Source organism: Diabrotica virgifera, chromosome 3 (assembly GCF_917563875.1).
Source record: "Diabrotica virgifera virgifera chromosome 3, PGI_DIABVI_V3a".
NCBI classification, from domain to species: domain Eukaryota; kingdom Metazoa; phylum Arthropoda; class Insecta; order Coleoptera; family Chrysomelidae; genus Diabrotica; species Diabrotica virgifera.
Window position 1 is genome coordinate 118,616,988 of NC_065445.1, and position 18,951 is coordinate 118,635,938.

Sequence of the window (18,951 nt, forward strand, 5' to 3'; positions counted from 1 at the left end):
TTCAACATATCCCCGTATAGTTTTTCCATATTACTTATCACAAAATCCACTTCTATCTCTCCGACTATAATTGTTCGATATTACCGCATGTGCAATATATTTATCAACTTGTTCAAAACTGATCTATAGGACGTCAGTTCAGAAGAAAGTCTTATTATTTACATAAAGGTGTCGTCTCTTGAAAGTCCGTTGTCTGATGAAAAAATTGGACATCTATAAGAGGCCTACGTACTTTTTCTTTTATGGAAATAAATAAAACGAGAATTCTTATTTAACATAAATATATTTATTTTACAACATCATAGCCCACATTTTTAGTAATATACTCTGTCAAAATACACATTTTGTTAAAAAGTCGCCCAATAGTAAAAAATTAAAGACCGTAGTAGACAAAGTAGAAAATATCTAAGAACGTTCTTTACCTAAGTTAAAATAATTTGCATATATAATAATAATTGTGATACTAACTATTAATATACAGTGATGAGTGCGCTAAAAACAGGCAAAATAACGTAAAAGATGGAAAACATAACACCTTGTGAAATAAAAAGAGATGAAACTAGTAGAGGTGGGAAATTATTGTTAGAAACCTATAAATTTACATTACATTACATGATAATTTCCCACCTTTAGACGTTTGCTTAAGGGGGGGTATGGTTTGAAATATTTAAATTTTTTTATTATTTCAAATAAAAGTGCATAATTTCAAAGAATACTCTCTGAAAATTTCAGATTGATCGGAGTAAAATTACCCGAGATACAGAGTGTTGAATATCCCTACCTTCTACCCGCTTTGCCGCGGCTTCGCGCCAGCACGCTTGAGCGTAGTGAGAAACGTTAAACAACTGTTCGCCTTCTCTTTTGAAAATTACTCCTCAATTCAAAAAACATATTCCAATGTTCATCACGTTACGATTTGGCAGACAAATAAGAAGATGAAGATGCAGTTGTCAAAATTTTAAATGCATTTTTCTCAAAACTGGTTTTTCAAATGCGGTGGACATTGTAACTGAAAAACAACTTGACCGATCTACCTGAAATTTTGTATAGATTTTCTTTAGACATTTCGTGAGGTAATAACGTCGAAATATTTTTCGTTTTGTGCTTATTTTTTGTTCAACAATATTAAATCTGTTGGTTTTCACAAAATGTTTATCAAAAATTTCGTATTTTTGACTTCTGAGTGATATGATTTTGAAAAATAAAAAAACTCGATGTTGTTACCTCGTGAAACTCATAGGCTAATTTAAATCTTTTGGAATTTTTTGTTTCGTATGATCCAGTGATTAGTTCTGATGTCCACCGCAAAATCCATTTTTTTTAGCTGCCTGCTAAAATTTGTCACCAATAGCTTATTTTTCAATATTTTTTGGATTAATTTTTTTCTTAAATATTCTTTGAATTTTACTTAATATGTTTATTTTATTTAAAAATAAAATAATTCTACCATAGCTTCGAAAAAATTCACAAAAATGTGCTTGATATGTTGATTTCAAACCATACCCCCTCCTTAAGATCTAGTTGCCTTCACTCATACGTATGACGTTTGGTACGTAGTTTAGTAAAATATTTTAGTTGAGTTATTTTTATAATTAATTTGATTATAATTAAAATGGCTACTTATTAATGTTTTTTATTAGCACCTCTCTTAATCTATTTAAATAATTTGTTCTAACATGAGAAATTAAAAAATAATGTTTTTCGACGTCATATGTATAATTTATGACTAAAGTCAACTAGCCACGTATTAGAACTAGCTTTATCTCGTATTATCTCAGAACTTAATATGTTTTCTATCTTTTGCGTTATTTTGCCGGTTTTTAGCGTACTCATCATTTTGTAAAGAAATTCAAATAAAAAGAGGTAAATTACTTTATTTAATATTCCCCATTTATTTAAATGTATGAAAAGTAAGAAATCAATTATGTAGGTATAACTTTTCCCCTATAGTTTATTTTTTTAGGTTTTACTCGTTATTTAATTTACATATTATACATGCAATATTATTTTACAGTCTTATCAATCGTATAAAATAATTTATATAAGATAGAGAAGCCTAAATTTTACATTCTTTGGTTCAGTCTGTTACAAGAATAATCAGAAGCTCCCTTTTAATTTTTAAGTATGAGAGTTATACGATAAAATGACACCGATCATAATATACAGAGCGTATATTTTAAATATTCAGAATGTCTAACTTGAAACCTCTCAGGTTTCAATGTAACTTCTCAAACCTTGAAATGTAACCTGACTACTGCAAAATGTGGTTTTTTGAATCAATCCAAAAACAGAGCCAAAAAAGGAGAAAAATTTGTATTTGCAAAGAAGAGGGAACCATGGAGAACTCAAATTTTTTATTGAAGCTCCTTACAAAGTTTGAAAAAACGTTTCACCTCAGCCTAAGACAGTTCGAGGAAGCTCATGTTTTAATTCAAGATGATAGTTGGCATAGAATACAATACTCAGAAATCTATTGACAGTGAAGAATAGTTGTTAGCCGTATGCCTCAGATAAGAATTGTCACATTTTAATACAAAATAGTTTTACTTTCAAAGAAATGAATTTTTAACATACAAAGCATTTTGGGAAAACTCTTTTGGTATCGTAGTTAATCTATGACAGTTCTGATACGAGTTCAAACAATTTCTTTCTCACATGCCGCTACTGTCGCATCAGGGATATTGAACATTGAGATGAAAAGTAGGTACCTACAAGGCATCATTTTAATGAGAGTCTCATTACTTTGTAACGTTACAAACGTCATATCTTTGATATTTTATTTTTAAATAATTATTTTATTTTATTTTCTTTATTTTATTAACAATAATTTTCTTCTATTTGTTTTACCAGTTTTCTTCGTTAAAAACTCGTTGGCGCCCTCTTTTATTATCCTCTTTTATTATCCCATTTTATTACCCTCTTTAATTATCTTCTATTTAATATATTTCTTTTCATCTTTCATTTAAATCATGGATTGAACATACTGAACGTACCCCATACATTCTTACTCTGTAAGTATCTGTTTTTTAATACGGATCATGCCCGCCACTGCCTACGTCGCACTGTAATGAAAATGACACTTCATCCCTACTCGCTGACACAAAATCAAAATGGAAGGGAAAAATCAATATATTTAAAGAGATGGGCCCATAAGGCACTATCCATTTCCAGACTTTCATTCTCTTGGGGTGAGTTCTTATTCTTATCATATTAATTACATTTCTCCATCTAACAGTTTTTCTAATATTTTTTATATCTAACCTTCAATGTCAGATCATGTGTTCTGATATTTTAGTTTTAAATATATCTTTTTAATTTACATGTATGCACGTTTAGTAATCAAAATTTTAACTATTCTCCTCATCTAAATTCCATTTAATTTACCCTTGCCATCTACTAGTTTCTGAATACTATTTGGCAAAGGTACATTTTGGTTTTTCTTCTTGATTGTTGATATGTGTTTTACTGTTACAGTTTTTGGATAAGATCACCGTCCTCCCTCTGGGAGCTTCAAAAAAGCCTATCGTCGGCGATGACACTAAGGCTGACAACAATGGGACCATGAAATCTAGGCTGCAACAACTACCACCTTCAGCTGCAGGGGCCTAGGGCCGAAGATCCGCCCAAGCCTACAAGAAATCTACAGCAGTACCATACGACATCAAGAAGTTACCACCAGATACCAAAAGTCATAAGTATAATCCAGAATTGTTAGTTTTTGGCAAGAATTTGAATATATTTGTTAATGCAGTTTACTAAGTCATATTTTTATTATATTTTTATGAACAATAAACTTGATTAGTTAAAACTATTGTTTTGTTTGCTTCCATTCTAAATTTTCAGAGTTTATATCTAAGATTAGAACAAGACGAACACACAGCTGAATGACTGAGCTAAGCTGATGGTGTAGCGATGGCTATCTTAGATGATCGAGGTAATATTTTAGAATATTATTTCAATTAGATGGGGTAGTTCATCGTTTATTTTGTTTCAACTTTGTTGAATATTCCTCAAAAGGTTGAACAGCTTCACCATCATTTGGCATTTTCAGAAGACATTCGCGGTTCTGCCGACTAAAAGTTTAAGAGTTTGGTAACAAGATTGCAGGACCATGTGCTAGACACTGGAAATATTCTACCTGATTTAAAAAAATACCATCAAACATTATTATTTCTTATTTTAATTGATTGATTTCATTTTCTTTAATTGCAACTGGCGGTCTTTAGGACCTGCTTTATTGTATTAACTGTGTTGAAGCTTTTCAATGTCTCATCAAAACTATTGTATCTCGACGTTAACTACTGCAATAAAACTTTTTGCCTAAGTTTCTTCGATTCACTTCAATTTTTGGTGATCATCTGGTCCGCTTTTTCATTGCTTTCACAAATCTTAACTCTCAAAACCATATTGAAGTTTTATTGGTATTTGAGCTATGAGCTAATATATGAAATGAAGTATAAAATTAACTGTATAAAAACAAAAGTCATAATATGTTGTATACGATGCCCAAAAAGAGTATTTATAATTATTGTGGGTACATTCAATACCTACCTTATTTAAAATATACGCTCTGTATACACACTTCTTTACAGTTAGTTTGCACATAAATACAAAAATACTGGTACCTAATTAAAATATGACTTTTAAAACTATTTTTTTTAATAATTATGAAAGTCATTTTTACGTTTATCCATTTTTATAAGCGGTTTTAAATATATCGACATATAGTTACATCAAGAATGAAATGGTTTAAAATGATCAAATTTTTATTACTAACCAAAATTTTAATTGTTAAACAATTGGACAATTTAATATAAAATTAGAATAGAAAGAAATATAAAGTATAAGTCGTGGAAACTGTACCTGGTATGGAGAATCTTGTGATGAATGTTAAGGCAAATGTCCATTAAAACGTGTCTGCCATAGGTTAATAATATACGGAGTGGTTCGGGCTCACATCAGTCGAACTATTCAGAAGTGCCGCAAGCAAGATCAGAATTGCCATGTTAATAGCCAACGCTCGCAACCGACAGCGCACTTGAAGAAGAAGAAGATGTACAGTTCCTCATGACTCGCCCTGTATGTTATTTTGGGCATTTACAATTTTTAGTTTATGACATAAGTGAACCCTTAAAATAAATTTTTAAATTTACTATACTCCCATTTGAGTTTTTTAAAAATTTATTTCTTCTTACTATAGGATCTGATTTTTGTTTTTTTTTTGTTTAACTGGAGCATTGCTTTGATTCTTTTAAGTGGCATATTTTCACGCACTATGCTGGTGCTTGGAGATTCCCTTACGTTTTTTCTCCATTCTTTTTACCACTTACTTGCATTGTATAACTTACACAATTTTCCCTTATGCCACCGAGTATGTGTAATGCTGGGGCCACAGTAACGTTAACGTCTAACGTCCATTATCGTATTAATTAACACACCAACAATGATGGAATAAACTGCGCGTTAAAGTGACTGGCCACACTTATTTTAGCGCGTAGTTAGCAGAAAACGCGTTTTTTAATCCAATAATTTCAAGATTGAAGTCGAAGCTGCTACGCTGTTATATTTTATGAGTGCTAGTTATTATTTTATGAATTTATTATTTTATAAACGGATCAAGCAAAAACCAAGACTCAAAAGAAGATGGTGGATGATAAAAATGCACAGAAAACGAATACGGCAATGAGATCAAATGCAAACCAGCTTGTTTTATATACCTTATTCGTTCACATGCCAGATTTTAACGATTTTTTATATTTATTTAAATAGGTCTTATAGTATCCCATAAGTGTGTCTTTTTTCTTTTTCAAATATTCTACCGTCGCTGGAAAAGATAATGATTGCACAATTCGACGCCAAGCGTCATCATGAACCCCACGATTTTTATGTGATTTTTGTCGGGGATCTCATAAACAAGGTTCTGTTTCAAACACTGTTAAAAATTCAATTATTTTCTCATTACTCCACTACATTTTCGTAGAATAGTATGTACCTATTTCACAAAACAAATTAATCTGCTGCGCTGCAAGCTAGAACTTGTTGAAACAGTGCAAGTGTAGCCACAACAACGCGATAAGTAACGGAGTAACTCCTTTGTAGTGTCGAAAGAAACCGACACCCGATATATCGCCTAACGTTTAACGGCATTAACAAATTGGTGCGCTAAGTCATGGCTACACCTAACGCGTTAGTCAAATAACGAGTTAATTAACGGCATTAGACGTTACTGTGGGCCCCAGCAAAACGATATCCTTCCGCCCGGCATTCAACAGCTCGTCAGAAGCAGTGTTGCCAGATGAAAATTTTTCGTAACAGTAGAATAGGACATAAAAAAACAGGAGAAAACAGGAGATTTTAATAATTTCGAATAAAACAATAAAATGTAGTTAAATTGAACAAAATAACTATCTTATGGCTATTTTTCAAGACCATTAATTAAGTAATTAATTATTTAATTAATTAAGCAGTAATTAATAGAAGTGAAGCAAGACAGTCCATTTTTTTTGACTAGTTTCTGACTGATTCGCATGCGTAGTTCCGTTTTCAAGCGCTTGAAAACGGAACTGCGCATGCGAATCAGTCAGAAACCAGTGATGGGTCGTCTTGCTTCACTTCTATTAATTACTGCTTAATTAATTAAATAATTAATGGCCTTGAAAAATAGCCATAAGATAGTTATTTTGTTCAATTTAACTACATTTTAAATTCAGGTTTCACAAATGTTTAAACTTATTGTCTGATAACGCTAGATAATCTCTCAAATTTAATACCAACATACCATATTCTAGTGGAAAATTTAACAGAAGATTTGAGATTGAAAACAGAAGAACAGGAGAAGAAGTATGAAAACAGTAGATCTCCTGCTAAAACAGGAGATCTGGTAACACTGGTCAGAAGAGAACAGCAGCACGCATATTGATACCAACGCACTCCCACTAATTGCCACCTCTCCGATGGGACCAAGCAGTTGTGGCGCAAGATCATAATTTTATGTGGGCAAGATACATTTTGCGAGACCCCCGCTCGCGCATAAAAATGTGTCATTTTCATTATTAAACTTTTATTCATGCAAAATCTAGTCAAACTTACAACAAACCTAAAAATACTCAAGTTATTAAGACCAATCAACGTTAAAAAACAGTTTAATTTAAATATGCATTAGAGGAACAGACATTTTCTACTTTTTACACTGCTGAATTGTTTAATTACGTGCTCGTAGTCTAGCTTTGATGCTATATCAGCCTCGAAAGACAAAATTGCGACCGCATAAAGTCTTTCCTACGACATCGTAGATACTCCTTAAATAATTCTTAATGAGTTTTAATTTCGAGAAGCTCCTTTAACGGAGGCTGTACTAATCGGTGTTGTTAATAATATTCTAATGACGATGTAAATGTTTGGGTATATTTCTTTAAGTTATTATCTGCAATGTATTGGAGCAATTGTTTCACGTGTGTTATAAAGTTAGGTAAATTAGGGATCATTATTTGTAATTCTTCGTAGAATTTGTAAGGTTGAAAGTCACTGCTCTCACCCACTCATAGGATTGTGTGTAAATCTTGACATTTTTTTATTATTTGTTCGTGTGGAGTATTTTTTAATTTACTAAGAACTACCCGTTACATATGAGTGAGTGTTCCAACGAAAATTTGACCCCACCCCCAGTAACTCAGAAACCAAGAGTTTCTTCAGAATTCAAAAAAACATGTCAATTTGTATTGAAAGAGGGACAAATTTTCATGCAAAATTCGTCCCTCTTTCCCTGCCCCGCATCAGCCCTCCAGTTTTTTTAATAGAAAGTGAAGTCGAGTGGCACATCATTTGAAAGGTATTTGTTTTCTCTACAGGACCCTCTAATTTTTTTTTAATTTGCGGAATAACCCTAAAGATAATTTTGGATTTAACTAATTGTTAATAAATTTGTTAAGTCCAAAATTTATTTTCAAACTTATTATGCAAATTAAAAAAAAATAGAGCGTCGTTTAGAGGAAAAAATTACCTTTCAAATCATGTGCCACTAGACCACACTTGCTATTTAAAAAAGTAGTGGTCGATGCGGGGCAGTAGGGGGTTCCATTTGAGGGCATGAATTTTGCATGAAAATTCGTCCCCATTTCATTAAAAATTTACGTGTTTTTTTAAATTTTGAAGAAGCTCTTGGTTTCTGAGTTTGTGAGGGGGTCAAATTTTCGTTGGACCAGACTGATATAGTATACAGTGTATATAGTTTTTAGGTAGTTTTATCGCTATAGTGTTTCCTTCAGTATGCAATTTCAAATTGTAAATATATGATCCGGTTGTGTAAGTTGAAGGCAAAAAGTTTTCACTTGGCATTCCAGAAAAAACAGCTTTGGTATATGACTGTCTTTTCTTGCAATAGTTGGAAATCATTGTACAGTATGCCGTACTCTTCTTTGTGATAGTTTTGTTTGCAGTTTTAGGTACTTGTATGTATGTATATCAATCACTATGGTGGAAGTCAGCTATAACCTTACGCCTAGGTATCCCTTAAAAAATAATAAAAGAACTAAAGGGTAGATTTAATATTTATGAGTCATCTTAAACCACTTCGAGGTACATATATTATAATCTACAACACAAAGTTAATATCAATTAGTTACCATTTAATATACCACTGCTGCGCCTTTTAAGAGTGAAGAAAGGAAAAGTTACGTGAAAGGCAAGAAGTTTTGGGCTTATTGGTAGATAATTTTAAACGACCGATACCCCAATAGCCAATTATAATGTTGATTTAGATGATGTTAATTACATAACATCAAGAATATTAAGACGCTATTAGGGTACCAACTCAATTTACCTTAACGTTTACAATACACTTATTTGTGGGAACTAGGACGTCACAACAATTCATAAAATATTTGTGATTGATAAACAACAATAATCGACATTTGTAGTTGCTATAAATGGTCAATGATGTGATTGGGTGTTTGTTATGAGTATATTTTGTGACGTTAATATACTTTTTTCGTCTAGAGTCCACCTATGTATTCAACGAAACATGTTCTTAACCGTCTCTAACAGTATAAAAGACCAAACAGAAATCCATTAGGGATTGTATTCCGAACGTATTCCGAAGCCCGTCGATTTGGTGAGTTGAGCGAAGTCGATAAATCCCTATCCTACCCAACTACTATGTGTGCTGAACGTAGTTATCCTTATCTCGCCATCTAACACGATGAGTCAGATGTTTTCTTCCTTATATATTACTTTCGCGTTGAGGAATACACTATAAACAGTTCACCGAGAAAAGCGCCTGATCTAAACGAAATAACAAATAGAGCCCTAAAGTATTTGCCTATAAGAGCTATAGTGTACTTTACAAACATAGTGAACGCGATATTAAGATACAAAATATTCCCGAACAGATGGAAAGAGGCCCATGTCATCATGATCCCAAAACCTGGCAAGAACCACACATTCCCGCAGAACTACAGGCCAATCAGCTTACTCCCAGCGATTAGCAAGATAGTGGAAAGAATTATTCTCAGCAGACTGCAAACGGAAACAAACAGATTAGAAATAATCCCAGAAGCTCAATTCGGATTCAGACCAGAGCACTCCAGCGAGCTACAAGTACTCAGATTAACTGAGAACATAGCAGCTGGATTCAACGACAAGCAGTACACTGGAGCAGCATTCCTGGACGTAAGCAAAGCATTCGACAGAGTATGGCACAAGGGGCTCATATACAAAATGCGAGGTTATGGGTACAGCGGAGCGATGACGAGGCTGATCTCCTCGTACTTAGGCGGCCGGAGCTTCAGGGTTCGGATAGGACAAGTCCTGTCCGAGCTCGGAAGCCCGGAGGCCGGAGTGCCACAGGGAGCGGTCCTGTCACCTCTACTGTACACAATATACACCGCTGACGTACCTAGAACACCAGGTAACCTAATGAGCCTCTACGCCGACGATACAGCGATAGCGGCCAAACACAGAAACGTAGACATAGCAGTGACCAACCTGCAAACAGCGTTAGAAGACATCGAGGAATGGTGTATAAAATGGAAGATAGCCATCAACTCCGAAAAGACGCAAGCGGGACTATATAAGAAAGGAAGACAACAGCCAGAAGAACAGCTGACGTTGCAGAACAACCCCATCGAGTGGAAAAATGAAATACCTGGGAGTCATCATGGACAAAGGATTAACCTTCCAAAAACACGTAGAAGCCACAGTCCAGAAGGCCAACATGGCGAGAGCAACATTAAGAGGACTCACAGGAAGTAAAAGTAAATTAAGACTAAAAACGAGGTTAAGACTAATAAATAGCATAATATTACCGGTATTAACATACGCATCTCTCGCATGGGGACAAGTATGCAACACCCACAAAAAGAAGATACAAGCGGTCCACAACAGCAGCCTAAGAGAAGCAGCCAGAGTCCCTAGATATGTAGCAGAAAGATTCCTGTTCAGAGAACTTCAACAGGTGAGAGTCACCGAAATGATGACAGATAAGGCAAGAGTCAAATTCGCGGAGCTGGAGTACCACCCAAGTCACATACTGCGAGAGATGCTAGGGTATGACGCTTTCCACCGATGGAAGCACAAACGGCCTAAACAGCAAATAGTGGATTAAGCAAACAATGAGTGACTAAGTAAAGGAAAAAGTAAAAGTAGTAGATAGTTCGTAGCTCGAAACACCAAGTGCCGAAGAAACACGAGTAGGTCCAACATCACGACCAGGTAAAGTCAGCCAGTAAGAAAATAAAGGAAAAGGCGCAAGCCAACAAAAAAATAGAAAAAAAAACAAAAAAAGGCGTAAGCCACCAAAAAGAACATAAAAATACAAAAAACATAAAATTCTTGAGTTCCAAGCCATTGGACCGAGCTCAATGGGGCTTGGTACAATGACTTGGGGCCCAAGCAAGCAATTTTAGTACCGCGGTTAAGTAATTAGAAGATAAAGGCATAGAGCGCTTCACGCTGGCCTAGTTTTTGTACTCGATTAGGACACCACATGGAATCTTATTACCCAGGATTCCATTGTGAAGAGCATTTGGCTGATAGTTGTGCCCCCATCGTGCATCAGCGTGCTATGGGGGAGAAAGGGATGGCCTGGGGCATTGGAGCGAGGTGGGGTGATCCCTGTTTTTACGAGGGTGAAAACACCTCGCCCCAATGAATTGTTACACCCGAATGTACTTTTTCGATAAGGTGGACATCTCCCAAAGGTGGGGTTGAATCAAATTGCTTGCTTGCTTGCAATACACTATTCTCCGAGAGTGGTGGCCAAGCAGGGACACTGTTATAACCTCAGAGACCACAGAGAATCGCTATTGGATTTCTGTTCGGTCTTTTATATTGTCAGAGACGGTATAAGAGAATGTTTTGTTGGATGCATAGGGGTACTCGAGACGATAAGATTATATTATCGTCACAATTTGGAAATTCTTAAAGAAATTATTAATATTTACGACAGTGTAAGAAATAAATATTTTTCATCTCTTAGCCAATTAAATTGTTTTCACTAGAGAATTGTAAGTTTTGTGACATGGCACATTAGAATTCTAAGCTTTGAAATCACCCAAATATTTCCTCTTTTTTTGTTCTCTGTGTTTATACACTTTCAAAAACTTTGTGAAGGATAGTAGGCATATCTTGATGAATTTTGTATAATGAACAAAAAAGAACATTTTTATGAATATTACGAATGGTAAAACAAAATAAATTTCTATACACTGTCACAAATACTTAAAAATATGAATCAATAATGCTTGTTGCCAAAATAATCAGTGAAATATAAGAATTTCTTTCAAATATTTAAAATAAAATCAGTAAAATTTGATCTGTATTTTAGCTTTTACATTATGTCGTAATTTTACAGTGTTTTTATAATGTTTAATGTCATAATTATTTTTGCAAAAACATTTTGAATATATAAGAGTATATGAAAAAGAATATAATAAAATTGGTAGATATTATTGAAGATTTTTATTTTAAAATATTTTTATAAAAAATATTTCAGTTATTGTATTATTTTATTTATTAATTGTCTTATTTTGAAAAATTATGTAAAAACCGAGACATATTTGTATACCTACTTTTGAATATCCCCACCAAAGAGAATATAAATACTATATACTAGAATATTAGAATATATCTTATGATTGTCCTTGAAAAAAAAAAAGCTCCTAAGTTAGTAATTATTTTGATTTATACTTTATAATTTAATATTGCAAATATTAAATTTAATCGTATTCATCCATATTTAATCACATTTATTTATTATTATTGAGTAATTATTTATAGTTGGTACAAAGGGTATTATAAGGATAATAACGATTGAGGTCAATGGTGTGTATCTCGAGGGCTTTTGACCCGAGGGATATACGTTTACCGAAAGCGTTATTATCCATAATACCCGTGGTGCCTTCAACGTTTAATGTCCGACTAAATATTCTTTATATGCAAAAAATTTGAAAGAATTTTGAATTAATTAGTTTTCAAATAAGTACATTTACCAGCAATAGTCGTAACGTAAATGTGGTAACCATAGTTTTACTTAGGTTGTTATTATTTGTCAACTTTACAGTATTTAACTAGTTATTTAAATTTAATAGGCCATAGGGTGTTATTTTTAAAAATAACGCCCTAGGGAAATATATTATATTTAAATGACTTTGAAATGACGTCGTTATTTATCAAATAATATTTTAGTCAGACCTACAGTTAATTATATTTTTTACATTTTGGTTGAACCTTTTACGAAGTATGATGCAAAGAAACATGATACTTACATATATAGACACCGTGTGGATTATTTTCAAATATTTTCCAATTTCATTATAAACTAATTAAAGAGAATCAAATGCTCATTCTTTCTTAGATTTAAAAACGATATTTTTATAACTATAAATAGATTTTAACATAGTCATTTAGTTTTCAACAAGATTTTTTTTTGATAAGTGAATCCATTTGTTAAGAGCTTGACAATAAGTACACTAAACTTTTAAAACACTTTTATATTATTTATTTCTCGATACGAGTAGCTCATCATAGCCAGACATAAAATACGTAACTTTTTGTTTATGCCTTAGTACAAAAAAATTAATTATTTTTAAACATTTCAGCTATAACTTATTAAAGCTCTAATTTCGTTTACTAACCTTCGGTTTCACTGGAAATATTCTCAACTTATTTAATTTATATGGGATACTCTGTATATTTTTGTAGATCTTAAAAGATCTTGTTTGGTTTTGGTGGAAAGTCTTAAAATGAGAAATAAATCACTTTAAGTTAAAGAATAGATGCATTTATTTTCTAAGACCAATGAGAATAATAATTTGAAAAAATCATTTCAAATGTTCAAAATACTCGCAGTTCACATCTTGACAATCTTGACAGTTGTCCATTTTTAACTACGTAACTAGGTCTTCTGAACAAGACCTCTTCAGTCGCCGTTCCTCCATTAGTGACTGATATACTTCACTAATAAAATGGTTGAAGTGCCTTGAATTACGAATTTTTGGCCTTATTGAAGTGGACTAATATATCATTTTTTACGGTTGATACTCCTAGGTCATTGTGGATGGTTACATTGCTCATGTACCAAGTGGCTTCAGATATCATGTGCAAAGTTTTGGATCGGAAAGCTTGCAAAATTGTTACCTAGGACACCTCCTGGACTTGACGTACCACGTAAGACCTGGTGCACACTTAACCGCATCAGAACTCAACATGGTCGATGTGCGTATACGTATATACGTTGCACAGATGGAGTAAGCTACCATCATCATCATCGTCATCATCAATGGCGCTGCAACTCTTTGTGAGTCTTTGCCGCGTTTACTATTGCCTTCCATGTTTGTCGGTCCTGTGCCACTAATTCCCATTGTCGCACTCCCATTTTCTCTAGATGTTCTTTGACTGCATCTTTCCACCTTTTTCTAGGCCGCCCTACGGACCTTCTTCTATCTGGCCTTTCCCAGAACACATTGTTTATAAGGCGATTGTCGTTACTGCGTATCACATGCCCTGTCCATCTGAGTCTATTGGCCTTTATATATCTGACTAGATTTTCTTTTCCGAATAGAGACTCTAGCTCGTTATTGTATCTGCGCCTCCATTCGTTTGTCACGCTGTCTATGCAAGGGCCATAAATCATTCGAAGGATTTTACGTTCCCACACCAGCAATTTATTCACTTCTCTTTTTGTTAGCGTCCATGTTTTTCCATACGCGACTGCTGGTCGTATTATGGTCTTATAAATCTGGATTTTTGCACCTTGTGAAAAAAGTTTTGACTTTATTAGATGTTGCATTGCAAAGAAAGATCTGTTTCCTGCCATTATTCTCGTTTCTCGCTCTAATTTGTTGTCATTTGTGATTGTTGTTCCTAGATATTTAAATTCTTTAACCACTTCGAAGTTGTGATCGTTTATAGTAATGTTTTGCCTTATTCGCTGTCGTTCTTGTTTTGAGACGACCATGTATTTTGTTTTGTCTTCATTTAGTTTTAGATCTATGTTTAATGCAGCTTCTTCTAAGCTTGAGAAAATATCCTTAACTTCTAATGTTGATTGTGCTACTGCGTCTATGTAATCGGCAAAGGCAAGTATGATTTTTGCTCCCCGAGCAGTTATGATTGGTGTGATTTTTGGATACATTTTTCGTATGACATATTCTAAGGCCAGGTTAAATAACAATGGGGACAACGGATCTCCCTGTCTCAGTCCAGAATTTACGCAGAAAGCATTTTGATATTTTCCCTCCTTTTCTAACTTGTGCAAAGGAGTTACTTACACACATTTGTGTTACTGCAGCTAGTTTCTGTACGCCGAGCTCGACCATTGCCTTCCATAATGTTGCACGATTAATTGAATCATAAGCCTGTTTGAAATCTATAAAAATCTGATGCACGTCCTAATTATATTCCCAATACTTTTCAAGCATTTGTCTTATTGTAAATATTTGATCAAGAGTCGATCTAGTAAGCTACCATCCTGTGATGCAATTGCGGCGAGGTCCAATCAAGCACATAATGGAGGAGTGCCACCAGCAAACCTACGAGGACAGTTTTTACCAAGATTTCCTGTTTGCGACGCCAGAGTCGATTAACTACGTAAACAAACTCAACGTTTGCATGTAAATTAGATATGATTAAGTATTTTTATTTAGAATCAAGTTTAAATCAACTTTTTTATTGCTTATTGTAATCTTTCAAATGTGTCGAAATGCCATACGCTAAATAATAAAATATCGTAAAAAATAATTTGAGTGCGAAAGCATATTACAAAAAGTTTAACATTTACAGGCCTCAAATGGATTCCACCTATTTTTAATCCAATACCAATAGGAATAATTTAAAGAATTAATCGATCTAGAAGATATGTAACAATAAGATCGTTGTAATTTTGAGCTAATTTGTTATTGCTTTATATATTTTTGATATTTCAACTCTTTTATATGATTGATAAATATTATTACAGATACATTTGTTATGGTCAGCAATGGCGAAAATCTGCTTGCTATAACAAATTATATGGCGTTCAAACTAGATTATTAAATCATTTATTTTGTTTTCTTTGTATTGTAACGATTCAAAAATATTCTTAACATTTATTATTAAACCCACGTTGGGCGCCATCTGTGTAACACTCAACACGTTTGTGTTTAGGGCACACAAAATGAATGAGGCCGCGTTGCTCAGATATTGGAGATTTTTAAACGCAAATTATAACCTTATACAGGGTCGCATAAAAGTCACTGTTCTCTGAATTAAACGAAATTAAAAAAAATAAATGATTTTTGAATCGTTACAATATTCACTCTCCGCTAATATCAATCCGTTTAATCGTCTAATCTGTAACATAAATAATGTGCAAAATACCAATTACTTACATCATATGTTGTATTGGCAATAGATACTCACCGGCATAATTAACCGTCCACCTTGTATTTCTTTTAATTTGTAGAAATTGTCAATTTTGGATCACATTTTATGAAAGATACAGTGAAAACTACAGTTGAGGAAAAGAAAACAATAAAATTATTGAAAAAAGTCCTTTATCAAGTAATAAACTCAAATGTTAAAAATCTTCGAAAAAAATTCAAACAAATATAATTTTGAAAAGTCTAATGTGAGTAATAATGGGTGTTGCCTATTCTGACCCTTAGGACTTCTTGGAGCCGGCTCGGCAATCCATTATAACCTTATGATATTTTGGATATCCAATTGGGGGATATTGTGCTAATCCTCTATCACAGCCGTCTTGAGCTCTCCGAAGGGTGTAGGAGCTGAACTACTGTACGAAATGCTATTAGACGATTTTTGGGAGACAGTTTCATACACTTGGAGGCCAGGTTAAGGCCGACATCGATGTACTACAATTAGAGATGATCGTTTCATTGCCAGCATGAGAAATCGCTTTTGCACCGCTCCTGAAGCTCGTAGGTGTCTTTTTGAGAAACGTTAGTCTAAGTGAACGTACCATTAGAAGAAGACTGACAGAAAGATATTTGAGGACTTTCCGTCCAGCTTGCGCCCACAGTCGCCCCCACAACACCGTAGAGCCAGACTTGATTTTAGCTAGAATAAGCTGATTAGCCTGTGGAGGAATGTAAGAACATACTGTTCTTAGATGAGAGCAGAATAGCCCTAAGAGGTCCAGCTGGACGTAGGCGTATCTAAAGGCGTCAAAATGAAGGGTTTGCTCCATGCACTACAACCGAAACAGTGTCTTACCGAGGAGAGCCATTCATGATTTGGGAAAGTATCTCTTACGAAGCTCGTACTGATCTTGTGTTCGATAGAGGCAGTGTAAATGATCAAAGATACGCGAAAGAAGTTCTTTAAGACCATCTCATGCTTTTGCACCGTTTATTGGTGAAAATTTTAGATTAATGTGTAACAATGCACGTTGACATACCAAAAGATTCGGGAGGTCGGGATTTAAGTTTTACCATGGCCGCCAGGCAGTCCCGATTTTAGTCCAATTAAACACATTTGGGGCAATCTCAAAAATGGGTAAGAGCAAGAGCAGCAGCCCCTATATTCTTCGGAGAGCTCAAGGCGACTACGGTAGAGGAGTGGCACATTATCCCTTAATCGGATATCCAGGATAGCACGAATGGATTACCGAACCAACTCGAAGACGTCCTAAGGGCCAGAGGCGGCAACACTCATTATTAATACTCATATTTTTTTAATTAGACTATAATTTTCAAAATTATGTTTGTTTGAATTCTTTCGAAGATATTTAAATACTGGTTTTTTGTTAAGCAACCCTTAACAATAGGCAATTTTTGCAAATTTAAAGGACTACTTACAAGATGGGCGGTTTATTTTGCCGGTGAGTGTAGTATCGACATTAAATCAATGAAAGCAAGAGGCCAAGAATTTTTATTTAGCACAATTTTATGTAACAGAAAAAACTGTCAAATGTTCAAATAAAATATCATATACATATAGATAATTTAATAATCTAGTGAACTTTTTCTTCTAGATTGAATATATAATGATTTTATTGATGTCCATCATGGAGTGTAATGTCAAAAAATTTTTGTTTAATTTGTTTTTTGAAATCAAAGGTTCTTTAATTTTAGTTAAAGTTTTTCCGTAAAATATCTATTAGAATTTAGAATGTTTGCCCTAGTTTTGTTTTTTTCTCATGATCATATAATTTCTTTTATTACACTCCAAACGGATACCTTAAAATTTTTGAGAACATTAGAATTTATTTTAGAAAAAACTTTTCTAAAATAAATACTCATTTATTCAGGAAAAGTGTGTTTCTTTGGGCGTTACCTTTTTCAAAACAATCGTAAACGTAAAAGAATGAGCAGGAGATGATTGTGGAGTTGAGGAGGGTGAAGATGAGCTCACAGTAACAGTAGGTGGTGGTTGCATGGGGTAGTGCTTGGGTGAGGGTGACACCGATATCGAAGGAGGAGGCAGAGGCGCAGCAGTGGCCTTATGTTAGTTGGATGAATGCTTGCCATCTGAAGAAGCTAGTTCGCTGGATTGGCTGCTGCTCAAGGTCGTATTAGAGCCATAAGGATCGGAACTCTGAACTGACATTGATCGGCCTTGCGCCTGTCGTCTTACCCGATTTGGGGAGAGTTTTCCGGGGTCGACACTTGTTGGGTCTGCCTGCAACATGAAGTGCTTGACTATCTTGGTTAAAGCAATATACACCATTTATGATTCTATAGTAAGCAAATATTAATAAACTGGACGAATTATTTATATCAGTAAATAATATACAGTGCTAGTCAAAAGTATGTTCCCCCCTCGTATCTTTTGAACGGTTATACTTATACTAATAAAAAAAGGGAGGAAATAAACGGACGTAGGCTTCTTAACTATTTATAACAAATGACGTAATAGTGACAGATGACTTTACAGCGCCACTATGACAGATAATTTTAAATGGTACCTTATGGCAAGTGATAAATCGTTTGAATGGTATTGAAAATACCTATTCAGTCATACTAATTATGATTGAGTTTAAGCTCATTTTGATGACCAAATGAAATGAAATGAATACATTTAAAACACATTGAAAATTTTGACATGCGTCAAAATTTTGCATTTTGCTCCGTTCCCCTTAAGGACGTAGGCGCAAAATGTCGCCTCTCAAAATGTTCAATATGTTTTAAATGTATTAATTTTTTTCGAATCTTGAGAAAACTAAAAAATATTTTTGAAAAATTTAAACGCAGAATGAAAGGGTACATTATTACTGAGGGCCGAAAGTCCCTGAAAACTTGTATAATGTTTATTTTAATAAGTTACAGGGGTGAAAATAAAAGAGAAAATTTAGTGTGATTTTTAAATGCAAATCTTTTGTTCAAAAGAAACTTTTGATTTATTCTAAGGGACTTTTGGCCCTCGGTAATAACGCAATCTTTCATTCTGCGTTTAAATGTTTCAAAAATACCTATTAGTTTTCTCAGGATTCGAAAAAAAAATGAAAACATTAAAAAT

General features: G+C 33.9%; 1 protein-coding gene across 8 annotated transcripts in view; it reads right to left on the reverse strand.

Moving 5' to 3' along the window:
- Positions 1 to 264: 264 nt before the first annotated feature.
- The window catches only part of LOC114340960 (serine-enriched protein), a 207,726-nt gene continuing 189,039 nt past the window's right edge, over positions 265 to 18,951 (reverse strand). For 7 of the 8 annotated variants that reach the window (XM_050645436.1, XM_050645437.1, XM_050645434.1 and 4 more), the window contains one exon: positions 265 to 18,114. In XM_050645436.1, coding sequence (XP_050501393.1) covers positions 17,941 to 18,114 — 174 coding nt within the window. In that variant the 3' untranslated portion in view covers positions 265 to 17,940. The remainder of the gene's footprint in view (positions 18,115 to 18,951) is intronic. The other variant, XM_050645441.1, reaches the window with a different exon arrangement.